The 16,706-nt window shown below is 42.7% G+C and overlaps 2 protein-coding genes across 5 annotated transcripts; both read right to left on the reverse strand.

Annotated features, from left to right (window-relative positions):
• Window positions 1-846: 846 nt before the first annotated feature.
• agxta (alanine--glyoxylate and serine--pyruvate aminotransferase a) lies at window positions 847-6,420 on the reverse strand. 3 transcript variants are annotated; one of them, XM_035412681.1, is made up of 12 exons: window positions 6,276-6,420; window positions 5,297-5,592; window positions 4,365-4,557; window positions 4,065-4,129; window positions 3,692-3,792; window positions 3,491-3,561; window positions 3,308-3,392; window positions 3,088-3,186; window positions 2,858-2,927; window positions 2,498-2,593; window positions 1,274-1,402; window positions 847-1,075 (listed from the first exon to the last, which is right to left on the reverse strand). In XM_035412681.1, the coding sequence occupies exons 2-12, from the start codon at window positions 5,567-5,569 to the stop codon at window positions 968-970; spliced, it is 1,290 nt and encodes a 429-aa protein (XP_035268572.1). In that variant the 5' UTR covers window positions 5,570-5,592; window positions 6,276-6,420; the 3' UTR covers window positions 847-967. The 3 variants fall into 3 exon arrangements, with proteins under 3 accessions (XP_035268572.1, XP_035268571.1, XP_035268573.1); XM_035412680.1 differs by having other exon boundaries at window positions 6,182-6,334; XM_035412682.1 differs by lacking the exons at window positions 847-1,075; window positions 1,274-1,402 and adding an exon at window positions 1,898-1,993 and having other exon boundaries at window positions 6,182-6,334.
• Window positions 6,421-7,237: 817 nt separating this feature from the next.
• zgc:103559 (uncharacterized protein LOC494056 homolog) lies at window positions 7,238-16,033 on the reverse strand. 2 transcript variants are annotated; one of them, XM_035413570.1, is made up of 11 exons: window positions 15,755-16,033; window positions 12,420-12,571; window positions 11,345-11,459; window positions 10,656-10,802; window positions 10,217-10,262; window positions 9,885-9,978; window positions 9,604-9,790; window positions 9,115-9,253; window positions 8,330-8,502; window positions 7,825-7,857; window positions 7,238-7,683 (listed from the first exon to the last, which is right to left on the reverse strand). In XM_035413570.1, exons 1-11 carry the CDS (start codon window positions 15,899-15,901, stop codon window positions 7,534-7,536), a joined length of 1,383 nt encoding a protein of 460 aa, XP_035269461.1. In that variant the 5' UTR covers window positions 15,902-16,033; the 3' UTR covers window positions 7,238-7,533. The 2 variants fall into 2 exon arrangements, with proteins under 2 accessions (XP_035269461.1, XP_035269462.1); XM_035413571.1 differs by having other exon boundaries at window positions 12,451-12,571; window positions 15,755-15,897.
• Window positions 16,034-16,706: the final 673 nt, after the last annotated feature.

Genomic DNA, 16,706 nt, shown 5'->3' on the forward strand with positions numbered 1-16,706 from the left:
CTACTCTATTGTTAAACACCATACTGAAGCAGGGTATGGCTCTTCCCCTCATCATTTAGGCTACATCGGTGGTAACCAACCCTGTTCCTGGAGATCTACCATCCTGCAGGTTTTCACTTCAATGCTAACAGAGCACACCCCATTCAACAACTAGAGATTTCATTGAGCTACTAATTAGCAGAGTCAGCTGTGCCAAATTAATGAAAATGAAATTAAAACCTACAGTATGGTAGATCTCCAATAACAGGGGTGGCTACCACTGTGGGTATACAGAGGGTATGGCTTTTAGAGAGGGAAGGTGGTATTGTAAACTGTTGTTAATAAATGAGGCACATTAGTTCACTCATCTTCATATACTGACATCACTGGCCTTAAATTATGAGCCAACCTTCATAACATTAATCTGAATAATTATGTGTGACAATCTGTGATTGTGGACACGCATGATAAAATTTTTTGCCTTGCCATCAGTATGTTACATCATGTTTTCTGAATGTACTACATATGGTGAAGTCTCAAAGTACAAAGTTGAGCAATACAACATTATGATACTTGAGAAGCGTGTAGGACCACTTGAGATACTAGACACACACTTAATTAATTGCATGGTGTTTACAGACTTGAAATTGATAAATGAAATTGGCTATTTATGATTTAGTCAATGCTCTCTGTTTTTGCTCCCATTTGCCTCAAATGTGCTTCTGATCACCCTTAGATTGTTCAAGGATGCTTTACCAGGGTGTTTCTCAGGTGCTTTATCTGCCTGTTCACTGCTCTGATGAAGGACTTTGTGTCTTTTGGTTCTTAAAACTGTTTGGCACCCAAGAGACTTGCAGACAACAAACCTTTTTTCAATATGTATATTTTTATGCTGAGTAACTTATATCCTTTGTGCAAGTTGCATGTCCCAGGCACTTATATCCATTTATGCAAGGAATGACAGAAACTTCAATCCCAGAGAGCCTCTCTAGACCTTGCTCCTGTGGCAGCATTTCAGTGCATCTCCCAGGGCAGCCAGCACCATGTCCGCATTGGCTATGCTGCTGTTGCATCCCATCAGCCCCACACGTAAGACCTGCAGTGCACAGCACAAACGGCAGTGTTACAGGGGATCCTTTGCTGAAGCATGCAGTCTGCTTCCACCAGCACAAGCAAAACAACACATTTGCAAAAGGACTCTTTCTCCCCTCTTGAATAAAATAAAATTGGGATGTCTGGTCATCCTATGGTCATGCTTGTGGGCACTAAACTCAGAACCACCTGCTGTACTCGCCTTGCCAGCAGAGGGCCCCAGGCCTCCAGAAATTTCTATCTGGTGGTGTTTCATGACATAGGCAACAATCTCCTTCCAGTCATATCCTGCGGGAACCACAATGGTGGTGACTGTCGGCAGCCTCACGTTCTGGCAGACACAACCAACACAAATGAATCAAATGAGTCTTTCAAACATCAACATAGGACCGCAAAACATTATTCTTCAGTCTGTGTGAAATGTTATTGACTCACAAAGGAATAATGTATGCAGTATTCTGTTTTCCCAATGTGAGCTTATCATACTTAGGGACACCAGTTTATGAAGAGCAAATGAGCCAAAATTATTTCAACCTGTATTATCGTTTGAAAATCATTACAAATATTGTGCAGAAGGCAAACAAATATTTGGCCACTTCAACCAACTCTTGATGCAGAAAGAAGCATCTTTTCCCCTGGAAAATGTTACACTGCCAAAGAATGACAGATGAGACTTAACTAGCCTAACCATAATCACATTTAATCTCAATGTTTAAACCTTGCATTTTCATATCATTCAAGTAATATATTTTAGTTTTTTATAAGCCTACACCACTGAAAACATTTTCGTTTTTACGCCTCGTCTTATTTAACTATTTTTGTCCAATCAATGTAATTGTACTTACGTATATTTACTATTTCGTAGCAAAATAAGGTTACTGTCCGACCATTTTTTGGCTGTACGTCTATGGGTTTCTAAGTTCTGAAAGCAACACGGAAAGTGTGAGAACACTGCTGTCAGTCATCGTCTGTCCTTAATTAGAGGCAGCTGATGCAGATTACTGGGGAGGGGCAATGTGATGTTTGACTGACAAGAAGGCTCTATCCAGCCTCTTGCTGATTGATAACTGAATTGCAGATGAGAAAACTCCCCCAGATAATCTGGTGTCCCCAGCCATAGTGCACAGTTGTTTCTCATCACTCTCAGAAGAAAGGGTTCCAAAAGGCTTCTCTGTGTCTCCATAGAGGAATCCTAGTTCAATATCTAGTTCAAGGGTATGTTGTCAGGCCAAACAGTTTGGCCTGTGGGAGCATTCACAATTTTCATATGTACCGTAGAGGGTTCCAGAAAAACTAAAAATGGTTCCCCTATGGAGATAAGCCAAAGAACCCTTTTTTTCTGAGACTGATGGTGAATCTGTGAACAGTTACTGGCATTTCTGTCACCTCCCATATTGCTTGAGTGTGCCTTTGTTGTAGGGCTCACCTTGTCCTCTACAAACAGCTTGAGCCCCAGGTCCTCCAGGCCCTTGTGGAAGTGCTCTGCCACATCCTTGTGCCGTTGCCATGAGTTTTCCAGTCCCTGCAAAAGCAAACAAGGGACCATGCAGACAGCATGCACCAAATCTACCATCCCGTTACAGAGGAATGGCCATGGCTGTTTCATGAACTAATACCATGCAGTGTCTAGGAAGAACATAGCTAAGCGGTTCTACTAAAAGCGGAACTGACAGGACGCTTTAGTTTTTATAAATTTCACCATGGAAAGCAGACACAAAAGCATGTATAAGCTCTTATTTTGCCCTCTTGTGCCCTCAAGGTCCCATAAACACTGAAAGACCCTCACCGTCTCTACAAGTATGGCTAGACTCTCCCTCAGAGTGAAGAATCCGGATACAGGCCCTGTGTGGTGGTACCTGGAAATAGGTAAAGCAAATGTTTGCCATCAACAAAGACAGTACATATCAGCCATTACGTGGACAATTGTATATGGAATCCTGATAGAACACTAATAATAAGAATATTAAAAGCTTTAGTCATCAGCGAAGGAGCTGAGTCTGCATGTAGATGACTCACATTCTAGCTGGCTTGCCATCGCATCCCCAGTAGTTAGCCAGCCAGGTCATGTCCAGGAGGTAGGACACAGGCTTTGTTTTCCTGTTGAATATCTTTTTACTGTATGGAGTTTGGGAAGAAACTCCGTTAGGGAAATGCACATATATTCAGAGCATCAGCTTCTGAATCTTCATTAGTGATTTTTAAAAATATGCATGGCTTTGAAACTACTGCCTCTCACCATGCACGCTCACTGAAGGAGATGGGTGCGGTCCCAGGAGGAGAATTCAGGACCTTCTGGGAGCCTGAGTATAGGATGTCAATGCCTGAAGGCAGAAGAATAGGCAGTATGGGCACAAATTGAAAATGCATCCATAAAAACCAGGTGTTTTCACATGGTATTAAGGCGGATTACTGTATATACCTTGTTTGTCCATATATAGTGGTGAACCACCCAGCGATGCCACGGCATCTACTAAGAACAAACAGTTGTGCCTGAGTAAGAAAAAAAAACAGTCAGGCAAGTACTATGAGTACATTCTGTCAATGGGTTATGTTGTAGCCACCAGAATTAATGTGAAAACTACTGGATTGTCATGATAAAAATTCTGAGAGGGCAGCAAACCTGAGACACAGGTCCCCAATGCCATCGATGGGATGCGCAACCCCTGAGGATGACTCTCCGTGCGTGAGGAAGAAGAGAACAGGCTTGTGTTTGGCCAGAGCCTGCAGAAAGGATAGACATATATATGTAATATAAACACACTCTCATCTTTCTCAAATCAGGGTTTCTTGATTTATATTTGTCGTTTATCAAACATTCACAAATGGTAAATTAAAGGCTCTGGCATAGAAGCATTCAAAGTCCACACTAAGATAAATATAACTTGTCATATCTCATGAATGGAGCAAGTTGGTGATTACTAGCAATAATAATATAAGCCTATTCCACTATTATTTTAATATCCTTATAACTATCCTTGCTGGTGAAACATTACCTCTTCAATTTCTTCATTGGTGAAAGAACTACCAGGAGCTGTGATTATGGTGTTCACTTTAGCACCTAAAATAAACAAAGACAGTTTTACAAATTAAACAATCAGTACAGGCTCACTTTCAGTGTACACAGACAAATTGAAGTTGTCAAGCAATCCATGCTGAAGTCAATCATCTTTCTTCTCGTGTAGATAGCCAATAGCATCTCACAGCACACCCAGTACACTGAAATCCCTATCTGTGACCAATCTGTGACATGAAATGGCGGAAGTGAACAGCAGAATGCATAAGAGTATGAGTACCAATCCTCTCAGCGATTTCAGCGGCCCGTTCCCCCCATATTCCATTGACTGCCATAAGGACACTCTCCCCAGGCTCCACACTGTTGAAAATGGCACATTCCATGGCGGTGTGACCTGAACCGCTCATGGCAATAGTCATGTTGTTCTGCGTCTGGAATGCATACTGGATTCCCTTCTTAATGTGATCCATAATCTGAAACGCAGTGTGCACAGAAATAATTGATTGTGATCGTGTACTAGGTGATTCATTTTATGACATGGGCAAACCTACAGTATTGTTAAAGTCCTGACATTGAGGGCAAAGGGGTTAGGTGTTTCTCTATTTAACATGGCACATTTTAAATTTTCATTTAAAATTAAGGCACAAATAAATTACGCAGCCTGCACAGACGCAGTAAATACCAACACGTTTTTTTTCGTTTCTGTATAACAATGACTCACTTTTACATTTAAGTATGAAGTTAGTATTTATTTCTCATACCGTAATGTGCGTTTACTGAACACCTGTGCGAGTTAAGGTAGCTGCGCATTGAACATGAACTTTATATGCTTCTGAATAGGCAACAACGTCATGGCTTAACGCTTTTGACATTTGTGCTTAATTAAGGCCAGGTAGCTCTTTCGCGATTAAACATATCTGGGACGTTAACTGTAAAAGCAATAGGTTTTCTCGGAAGAAAGAACAGCCGGCCATTGGACAATGCAAACGAACGCAAATAGACACTACAAAATAAAACAATTAAAAATACAAAGTAATATTTTTTATCCAATATTATGCGCAGACTATCTGATATTCGTATATTTTAAAGCAGTGTTGATGCAGTTAGCCTGAAACATCTAAAAGTTTTCCAAATGCCTCAATGTGCCTCATCAAGCGGACAGCGCAAAGAAATGCTAAATGGAAGGGGGGGAAAAAACAAGAAACAAATTACCTCGAACATTTCTTTGTGCATGTGACCTATAATTGGTCTTCCTCCAGCTGCTAGCACGCGAGGAGGGACGTCGGACGGTCCCGGTCCAAACATGTGCCGGTAGGGAGCCTCGAACGGCTGGAGCAGGCATGCCGGGGGCGGAATGCTGGTAGAGGACATGGCTCGATGGAAGCGTTTCCACGGGGAAGCAGTTACAGCGGTATAAATGGAACTACCCAAAGTAATCTGCTGTGACAGGAGCGCACCTCTGGTTAGCAAAGTCCGCTGTGTCATCGTTGGCCTCGCCTCTTGTTAGCCTTCATGGGTGTTTCACAATGGGTAGACAGACGTTACATTTACATTTTTCATATAACACAAGTTTTCGTTATAAACTAGCCTAAACAATTTTTACGCCTTGCGTGTGCCATGAAGGGTGAAATATGGAATTACAATGCAGATTCAAAGTGGACATTCTATCTTGTCGCTTGATCATAAAAGTGAGAAGCACAAGCAGGCTATAATTTGAGAGATTGATCTTCTCATTTTAGAATATTGACTAATTTTAAAAAAATGACCAATTTAACCCCAAATAGCAAAGTACATTATTAGTACATTACATGCTTATCATTAACATAACCCCTGGGCAGGCAATGACCGATTTAACTCAGTATTGTGAATGTCATTTGTCAGCGATAAATTTGTTAAAAGAACACTTCACTTCATGGTGGAAATAGTTGAGCTTATTCAGCAACAAATGCTACATTTGTAATGGAAAACGCATCTACAAACCATAACACCAAATCCTCTATATCAAGTATTATTTACCCATATTTGTTTATGCTAATCCTATTTCATACTAATTACCAAAATTAAACCACAATCATTCAGTTAAAATTCTACAGTTACCTTTTCTGGAACAAAAGAAGAGTATCGCTGAAGTGCTGTGTGATTTGTGCCAGAAAAGATTTGGGGTAAAGGAAAGAAACTGGTGATACTGTACCTATGAAGTATCATCTGGTGACAGATGGCCAACCATAGTTGTGTAAACAGTAGAGGAACACCAGGCTCAGTTGGAAAAGTGCATTTTCCTATCCAACTAAGTTTGTTTGTTTTCCCCCCCCAATATATAGCAGGTGACAAACACTGGCAGTTTCCCACCTGGGTTGTTTACTTGATCTAGCGCCTCTGAAACACGCAGAAAGGAGTCTGCACTATCTCAGTCAGGTGATCGGCTGATGGAGAGCCACACTTGGGTCCCGTCTGTACTGCCTCTTTACTGCCTCCCCAAAATGCCTGACTTAAATATTTATTGCAGTGGATCAAGTGAATTTCAGGATGTCCAACAAGAGGCCTCTTGTTGCTTATGAGCAGCAGTATACGTGGGTTTGTTACTTATTAAGTAAGGAAAATACTGCATCAGCTGTGGAATGGAAAACACCAAAAATAACACGACTGGGTCAGCATGGGCATACTTGGAGGCAGCCTGCCAAGAGCTCCAACTCCCCTTATCCATAAGGGATATATTATGGTATGCATTGAATAAGAGAGAGTGCCACTGAATGTTCTGTGAAATGGTGCAGGCACCCTGGTGCATGTAGAACTACAGTGCGGCGACTCTAGGACCTGGTTTCCAAGAAACCAAAATGAACCCTTTCATATAATGCTGCATGACGCATGACTCCAAGGTTCAGAGGGTTTAATGTAAAATATTCTACTTATAACAATGGAAGACATGAAGAACAGCAGTGTGGGCTCTTTGTAAGTTTCTGGGCTCCCGCATAATGTACACGTCTCATGTAAGCAGACTTACTGGCTGTCTTCACATGATAGTGATCCATTCTCACACCAAATTAGAACATCATTAAGATAGAATGCCATGTTCATATAATTCCCCTTGGAGAGGTTCTGGAGTCTTTCAAAGGCCCTCAGTAATATTGCATAATGTCAATCACAAGGCAAGCATAAGCAGCATGTGGACATTGACACCACTTATTTTATTTAATATTTATGGGTTACACACTCAGAATACAAAATAATGTTGACCTGTGATGCTAGGAGGCTTTTCATTGAACATTGGATATTTTATCAACATAGTTATTATCATTAACACAATTTTAATGAAAAATGTATGAGCATGTGGCAATTGTGTACAAAAAGTGTACATTCCTCATTCCGTTGTCTGCTGGAAACTATATGATAGTTTTAAAATCTAGTTAACTATTACAACAATGAAAAAATAATGCAAGTCGCATCCTCTTTCATAGTGATGCCTGGGTCTTTGCCTGGGAGACCAGGAGGTGCCTCCCCAAAGGCTGAGAGGAGAAGGAGCCTTGCTTGTAGACAATCTTCCCCCGGACTATGGTGGCATATACCTCCCCTAGCAGCTTGAAGCCAAGGTACGGTGTTAACTGCAGAGAGAGAGGGATGGTTTACCTGTTACGCTTCAGTCCAATCACAAATATGATATGCTCACAAGCAGAGTCAGTTCCTGCTTCTTCAGTGTTACTCTCAAAGTCAACATGTCTGTCGAAGAAGACCAAACAACTGACCTTGTTTTTGTGGTGTATGTTTTCGTCTTTCACCTGCAAAAGAAGATAGATTTGAAAAGACAATGTGAATTATATTTGGTGGCATGAGTCATTGACTCAGTAGGGAAATAAACCTTTACAGATCCTGCCCCCTGGCAGATTTATTTTGTACCAGGATAAGATCGTCAAAGTATACCTGTGAAACTCAAATCTCTCACACAGTGCAGTAATCCAGGCCTGGGGTTATGACAGGAAATTAAAATTCAGCAGCGATGAAACATATCGATTTATATCCAAAGCCAAGCGGCCCCTCGGAATTATGGGCAGGTGGACAAACCTACCGAACCGTATCCACAGGTTATCTTCAATTCTACCAATAAAAGGCTTAACAAGCCTCCATGAAACAAGTATGCGAAAATCCATAGAGTTATATCAGCTAGTGGAGTTTTCTGGAGTGTGAATACGTATGACCAGAGCATTGGTACTTTGTGAATTGTGATTTCTACTTTGTGGCGTGATTTCTTGCCTCAAACTCTTTCTCTGGATCCCAGATTACAAGGTCAGCATCATAGCCTGGAAAGAGGCTTCCCTTCTGCTTGTCCAGGCTGCAGAGCTGTGCTGGTCTCTGGCAGAGGATCTTCACCGCATCAGGCAGTGAAAAGCCTTTTTTACTGGCCTTGGTCCAGAACAGAGACAGACCTGAGATCACAGACAGCGGGGGCCAGGTGTAAGGAGGTGATGAGCTTTTGCTACCTTTTTTATCAAATAACTAATTTGCATCTATAATGTCCATGCAATTAAGTGACATATGACACTATAACCAGAAGAAAGCATTTGTGGTTTATATATTTCCAAGTGATATTTAACTAACCCTGCATTGTCAGACAGCGATATTGTTTTCAGCCAGTCAGTTTGAGGTCAGTGCAGGGACTTTGACCACATCTTTTAGCCTTGGCTTCTCCACAGTCAATAATTATACTGGCTTGTAAACAAGTGTTGCACTGTGTTTGTTCCTATGTGGACTTTGTACTGCGATGGAACTGAGAGTTAAACAGAGAAGAGCCAGTGAAAGTTTCTAGCATCGCATCACCTGTGTGTGCGTGTGTGGGGGTGTATATCATATCTCGTGTAACATTTTATCTGAAAGCAAAGATGCTCATTTGCACATAGTTGACAGTGTTGTTGATCATTAGTGCTTATTGGCTCTTAGCCTCAACTCATTTTTCAGTTGTTCTCAGAGATCGATGCGGCATTGTGACCTGCCTCCACTCTGGCCTTTGTCTGTTATGAGGTGTAGCTCATCATGCTTACCGAATTGCAGGGAGGAGATCCCGCCCCACGCCTGAACGAAATCGCCGCTGTCCAGCCTCTTGAGATCGGGGGTGCAGGGGGAGTGGTCTGACACCACCATGTCAATCTGTCCAGCTTTCAGTGCTGACCACAGCTGCTCCTGCAGAGAAAAAATAAGATAATCAGACCTAACAGGTGTGATCTTTATACATCATACAAGTTCAGATGCGAAGGTCAAAAGGCTTACCTGTAGGTTATGTTGAAATGTTGAATAACTACAAAGTTATTCAAAAAAGTAGAAAACATAAAAAAGGAACAGGAACTAATCATAATGAATGGCAAAATAACATTACATTATTTTCAGTTCAGTTATTTTCAGTAACATTGACAGCCCTTGTTAATATCTAACTGTGTTTGCCTTTAGGGAAGCTGGAGTCTTCAAAGAAATGTTCTGAAATCTGAAGTCCCCCTTTTTTTTTTTGCTCCTTTCCTTGGATGGTCAACTCTCACCTGATTGGCTTGCCCTCTGATGGGCGGACAGCACTTGTACTGAGTGGCCTTGGCGGGTATGTCTTCAGCTGAGAGGGTGAGGTAGTGGTGTGTGGTCTCCACCGTGAGAGGGGCGCCGGCCTGTCGCGCGGCCTGGATGACCTCCAGCGGCTGGGCAGAGGAGAGGTGCACGATGTGGCATCGCACTCTGCCGGCAGAGAGGGAGCAAAGGGCCCGGTTACCATACCTCCTCCGAACCCCTTCTCCCCCCGAAAAAAAAGCATGAAGATGGGTTTCCTTACTGGTACTGCTGGCAGAGCTGTGCCACGACGTTGATGGCCTCAAGCTCCATGATGTCCGGTCTGGATTTCAGGAATGTGGAGTATTCACTCGGATCTGCAGTGGTGACATGGAGATGTCAGTGCTCTGGCCTTCTTAGAGAAGCTGTGAGCTCTTTCAAGTTGCATTTTCAAAGGTCTCATGTATCATAAATGGTGCTCAAAGCCATATCCTCTACTTGTCAAACAGTTACATGACCATCACTGAAGTCAATTACTTTTTGCGTTGGAGGATTCTTGCTTTTTCACTATCATGGCCACTCAATGACCAGGCCCACAGATGGGTTTAATCTTACCTCCTTCTTCTCCTGATGGCTGTTGGACCTCCCTCTCAGCATGAAACTGCAATAGAGCGACAAAGATTGCTCGAGTACACTTGATTCACCTGCTTACGACAGCCATCTTATTTTTTGAGGCACTGGATGGTTGTCTTTGGCGGGCGGTTCATGGTTTCTTAGTTCAAACATTACAGTATGTTTTGCTCAGATGTACAAAGCTGCATCCTAGACAGATGTTATGGTGATAGTCTTGGCCTAGTGGCGCTTTCATTTCCTGTAGCAGGCGATATTACTGGCCAATGTGGTGCTGTAATTTCCGGTTTCAAGTGATATTAGTGGCCTGCGTGGTACTTCATTTGTCTGGGACAGGTGATGCTAGGGGCTAATGTGGTGCTCTCATTTCGTATGGCGGCTGGCGTTAATGGCCCTTGTGGTACATTAGTGGGAATGGGCTCACCAGCAGCACGCTCCCAGTGCCCTGTAGCTGCTTCATGGCTCCGTGCAGGTCGCCGTCAGTCACGTGTGGGAACTCATCCACCCCACTGTGGATCAGGAAGCACTTGAAGCCGGCCACTCCCGCCTGGATCATGGGCCGGAGCTCCAGCTGGGGAGGACGGCACACACGTGTGGCAACCTTCATCGGGGTTTCTCCCGCAAGGCCAAAGCCACAGCAAGCCGACAGAGGTCAGGTCGGAGGAGTCATGGACTCCCCCCCCCCACTGCACTGTTCCTTTAACTGAACTACTGCTTAGCTGAGAGCTTCAACTGCGCTTCTCTTCTTCATCAACAAGGGTGCTTCATGACTCAACAAGATGGAAATGAGAAATGAGAAAAGCTAAGGCTGCAATGCACCGATTGCTAAGCACAATTGACAGCACGCCAGCTTTCCCACACTGCCGTAATTCACAACCACAGCATAAATATTACCGAGTGATGCAATGCTTTCCCTTGCCAATGGATACATTTAAATGTCAGCCAGCTGTATTGATTTCTGTAGATCGGTTCATTTTGGAGAGTGCCTTTCACTTGGATGTTTATCAGTCCTTAAGTGCTATGATGTTGCCGTTTGATTATCTGGACAGACCAATGGGACGTGGAGTTGTATCTTAGGCAAAAAAAGAGGGGGGAGGGGGTGGCTTTATTTACCTGGTTGTCTGGAATAACCCCTCCCCAAAATGCTGTATCCACAAAGCACTGTCCCGTGGCTGCTTTCATCTTCTCCTGGAAGTTGCTCAGGGTGGTGGTAGGGGGTATGCTGTTGCTGTGAGTTTGGGATTGAGGTGATTACACATCTCCGGCATGGTCTCTGATTTTCATGCATCTCTCAAAAGTAAATACCATATTCTATCTTTAGCTACCTTATATTTTAGAAATCAACAGAATTCTTTTGCAACCTGCATAGAATAAAATCAAATCAGTGCAATTACACTTGCTTTTCATTTAATTAAATGATACTATCTACTAAATACCACTTACCTTTTTTAAATGTAAAAAATTAATACACTGCACTACCATTTAGAATGATTTTAATCATGAACAATATTTAAAGGCCAATAGGTCAGAGTTGTTCACATGATAACTGAGCATTCAGGCCCTTGGGTTTAAGTGGCCCTCAACAAGAATGTTGTTGTGGCCCCAGAGTGCTCAAAAAATTAATTGTGATTTGATTTGTCTGGCTCAGGGATGATTGTGGCCCTAAATGACTGCATAGTGTTTATGCCAGTGGCAGCTCTGCTTCAGGGGTTCAACTCTGGTGAATGAGACAGAACTTCTGCCCAATAAAGTACGGTAATGTTACCAGGAAGGCCACAGAATTTCCACATTGTGAACAACTGCTATTACACAGCAGAGAGCCAGGGGTACCACAGAGTAGATTTATTATGCTCCGGATGTATGGAATGTGTAAATAAGTGTAAACAAAAAATCTCTAGGCATACATTATGTATAAACACAAACCTCTACAGAGATATGAAAACAAAATGGGAAACCATATTTAATATACCCAAAATATTACTATTGAACTACTGCAATTAGTTCATTGGCAGTTTCAAATAAAGCACAAAGTGAATTAATTTCTTTTGCTAATGTGAACTTAGAGCTGGGAATGGGATCGTAGGTTTACGAACACTGAATGACGGTTGATCAGCGCGACTGTTTCTCTGCAATGAGCCGGACTGTGGCCAGCGGTGACCAGGGTTTCCGAAGAGGCAAAGGTCCTTACAGAGGCATGTCCACTATGGTGGTGACCCCACCTGCGGCTGCAGCCCGTGTGGCGGTCCAGTAGCCCTCCCAGGTGGTGCGGCCGGGTTCGTTCACGTGGACATGGCAGTCCACAACACCTGGCATCACCAACCTGTCGCCAACATCCAAAACCTTCCAACAGAATCAGGATTTCAGTAAACAAATCAAACAAACAAACAAAAAAAAGCATTAATACTACCTCTGTAGCAATTATCAAGCTTTTTACAATTGAAAACGGTATATTTCTAGAAGCTCATGAAATTGATGTTTGGTAAGGTGGAGTCTATCCAGTTCAAGCATGCTAGTATAAATACTTGTCCTGTTTCAGCAAGGATTATCTATATTGCATCTCTGTTTTCATCTTTTATCCAATTAATTTTTTGTACGTTACTGCCATTTGGCGGACGCTCTGAGAGACTTAAAAGGAGAAGACACATGCATAAAACAGAGTAACCTAGAGATGGGAGGTAAATACTCAGAGACCACTGAAAAAACTGAAAACCTAGGATCACCTGTAAACTATTTAAGCCTATTTGGGGAAAGTCCAGGAGGATTACTCCATAGCAAGATGTACAACTTGGCAAAATAAGATTGCAATGCAAAAAATAACGAAAAAAACAAGCGGCATAACAAATGAGAAGTGCAGTCAATAGAACTGTAATTAATAGCAGCTGCAGTAGTTAAGCCGCTGGCAGAAGTGCTAGAGAGGGTTGGGGGCAAGCCAAGGTACTTCATGATTTGGAGAGAGAGAGGAGTCTTCAGTCTGGAGTGACCTGGAAGTGCAGGCACACGCAGAGGGGGAGGAGCCAGGTGTGCTGAGGTTACTTAATGAAGGGGTCAAGCTGGTCTCTAAGGTTTAATGGTCTCCTGAAAGTATTCTGGAGCGGTCCCTTCACAACCTAGTTGGCTAGCACCAGGGATTTGAATTTGATGCAAGCTGCCAGAGGGAGTGGAGGGAAGTGAAAAGGAGTGATGTGAGAATGCTTTGGGTGGTTGTAGATCAGGTGAGCTACAGCATTCTGGATGAGCTGAAGGACCCTGATGGCAGAAGCAGGGAGGTCAGCAAGAAGAAGAGAGTTTCAGTAGTCCAGTCAAGAGAGAACCAGCACTCGGACCAAAAGCTGGGTCGAGCATGTGGTGATAAAGCGGTGAATTCTCCTGATGTTATTACGATAACCTAAATGCCCGGCTCACCACTGCAATGTACTCAAACATGGGTCAGTCTTTCTCTTCACCACTACATGGTGCTTGGCAGTGGAGGAAGAGGATAGTATGGTGGGGGGGCAGGGAAGTAGAAGACCACAGTCATTGCCAGTTTGAGCTTCAGATGACATTTCCCCATCCAACTCCAGATGTCAAGCTGAGATCCACCTGATGACAGGTCAGTTGGGAGGAAGGAAAGAAAGAGTCATCAGCATAGCAATGATATGACAACCCATAGGCAGAGATGACAGGGCTGAGAGATCTGGGTTAGAGGGAGAAGAGGAGGGGACAAAGAACAGGGCCCTAGGTGACAGAGGGTGGATGATGGATAACAACAGTGTAAGGATAAGTGGGATGAGTGACATTGACAGCAGGACAGGAGAAAGAGCTAAGAGGAGTGAATTTCCAGAATGGAGAGATGAGAGGACAGGTGCCACCACCTCAGCCAGATGGGTGGGGGTGTGAGAAAAGGAGAAGGTGGAAGGGAGAGCACCTCTATTTGGTGTATGTGGAAAAACACGAGATTTCTTTGTATTTATGCAAAAGCTCTGATTCCAAATCAGCTCCTTCCTTTCTAACCCACAATGTTTAAAATGCATAAAATTGGTTGGAGGTGGCATTTTAGATTGTGTTTGAGAGATTTTTGACAATAAATGTGAGATTTTGTGGAGATATAGAGAGATCAATAATGGTAAATTCACATAAAACGTCTTTTGTATGGGATCATTTCCAACAAGGATCCACTGCATCCTGTACTTCAAGCTGGACCAGAAGTGAGATATAATAAGTGAGATACGTGTAATAGAACATGAAAAATATATCTGAATGTTGAAAAATATCAGATAAACAATGAAGTTAAAAGTTTCCCACATGCGTGAGCATATAATGATATTTATTAACTGCGTTAAATCAAGGTAGCAATCCTCTTGTGCAAGGTATCCCTGAAAACATAAAATACCTCTATAATTATACTCATTGTATGATTACTAATACTAAGAAGAATGACAACATGAATAAAAATAACGGTAATGACGGGAATATTTATTGACCAGACGATGTCACTAGAGAGCAGGTATCAAATACTTCATGACACTTCAACCAAAGCAATTGCTTCGGAAAGCTTCACTCTGCCATCGCTATAGTGCCGTTAGCCTCCCTCAGTGGACTCCCGCAGGTAGACTCCCTTTCCTTCGTTTCCCCAGGCTTTGTGCTACCGAGACTGCCGCTGTAAATTCCTCACAAGATAATGACAATTGCTGTCAGCTTGGAGGTGAATGAAGCTATTGACTGCTCCAAGCAAAACCACACGCCCTGCTAATTAGCTAATGTATACAGTAGCATAGACCAGTGTTTCTCAACCCTGGTCCTGGTAACCCACTGCCCTGCATGTTTTAGATGTTTCCCTGCTCCAACACACCTGATTCAAATGAATGGGTCGTCATCAAGCTCTGCAGAAGCCTGATAATGACCCATTCATTTGAATCAGGTGTGTTGGAGCAGGGAGACATGTAAAACATGCAGGGCAGTGGGTCCCCAGGACCAGGGTGGAGAAACACTAGCATAGACAACCGAGAACCGATCACAACACCGTTGTGTTGGAAATAAATATGAACCAACTACAAAACAACAAACGATATAACAAGAAAACAGTAAAAAAATAAATAAAATACACTACACACTAGGTTACAATAACAAGATGCATAGCCTACACCAGAATAAATCCTGCAGCTCCTACACACCTGCCACCTATGCACTCCAAATTAACCATCAATCCATGGTTCACTTTCATATAGATTTTATCTGATGTAATAGAAAACACATTTTCCCCCGTAGAATTAGTTTCAATAGCACAAATATTTTAGCACAACAAATGAAAACATTAAATTTGTTCCACACCCATTTCGTCTATGGCTGTGTGCCAGTCGATTTAAGTTCAAAGCGGTGTGTGAAGAACAAGACAGATTATCCACAGATCCTGTGAATAGAGCCAATCAATTTTTTTTTACATTTAGATATTACAACCACGGTGCACTGTTCAATGACCCATATTGTATTAATACCCCAACTCTCCAGCAGAGGGAGCACAATGTGCCAAATTTTCCTTTCTCCTACCTGGCATGCAGCATCCACATCGAGGCTGGTGTCAGGAAGTATCTTGGAGATTTTCCCCTCTCTGATGAGAATGAGGGCGGGGCGAATGTCATTGCCACAGAGCACCCTTTGGCTTCTCACAGCACTGACTGGTGAGCCTGGCTCCATCTCTGTGGCTGTATCTCTTCTGCGTTGTACTCAGTAAAACGTGGAAAATATGTTTTTCCTGCTTTGTCTATCCGATCATGGTCGGTACACCTCAGCAGTAGCACCTCCTTCTCGCTCTCTTGCGTAAGAGTGTAGTTAGTGATAAGAGGTCATTGGTCTTTGATTTTTGCCTGCTTCGGTGTATGCAGATTAACCATGAACCAGAAATGGACATCTCAGTTTGCAGGAGTTGGACTTAGGGCTGAAAATCCAATATAATCAATAATAATGTCTACCAGTGCAATTTCAGCTGCACAATGATTGCTATAATTACAGAATGGGGATTGATCTGTAATCTTGGGCTTGTTGTGGCTGTCCACCAAGTAGGTCATACCGTTGTTATTTGTTAGACATGAGAACGCGATTTTAAACATGGACCTCAGGTTGGAGTGGCTATCAGATGCAATGCATTGTAGATAGCTAGCGCTTTATAAAGAACATTAGCTAGATTAATTGTGTTAGTGTCAAGTCCATTTATTTGACCGTGAGCTTGCTAGGTAGCCAGCTACAGAATTTGTGCGTTGGCAAGAAACTAATTTACTCTGCTATTTTTAGCTGTTTTGGAGTTAATTGATATTTCTTTTGTTTTATAACAAGTTGCGACAAATTCACAAGCTTACTGTATCTTACAACAAATTGCTACTAACCTTAGATAGCCATCTTTTTTTGTCCCAGATGTAAATTACATTATGTGTGTTTTGAGTCATGCACAGTAGGTGGCAGCTGTTTGCCTCTGATAGACAGTCCAAGCCCAAAGCCCAGTGAC

The sequence above is a fragment of the Anguilla anguilla genome, chromosome 4 (genome assembly GCF_013347855.1).
Source record: "Anguilla anguilla isolate fAngAng1 chromosome 4, fAngAng1.pri, whole genome shotgun sequence".
NCBI lineage: Eukaryota > Metazoa > Chordata > Actinopteri > Anguilliformes > Anguillidae > Anguilla > Anguilla anguilla.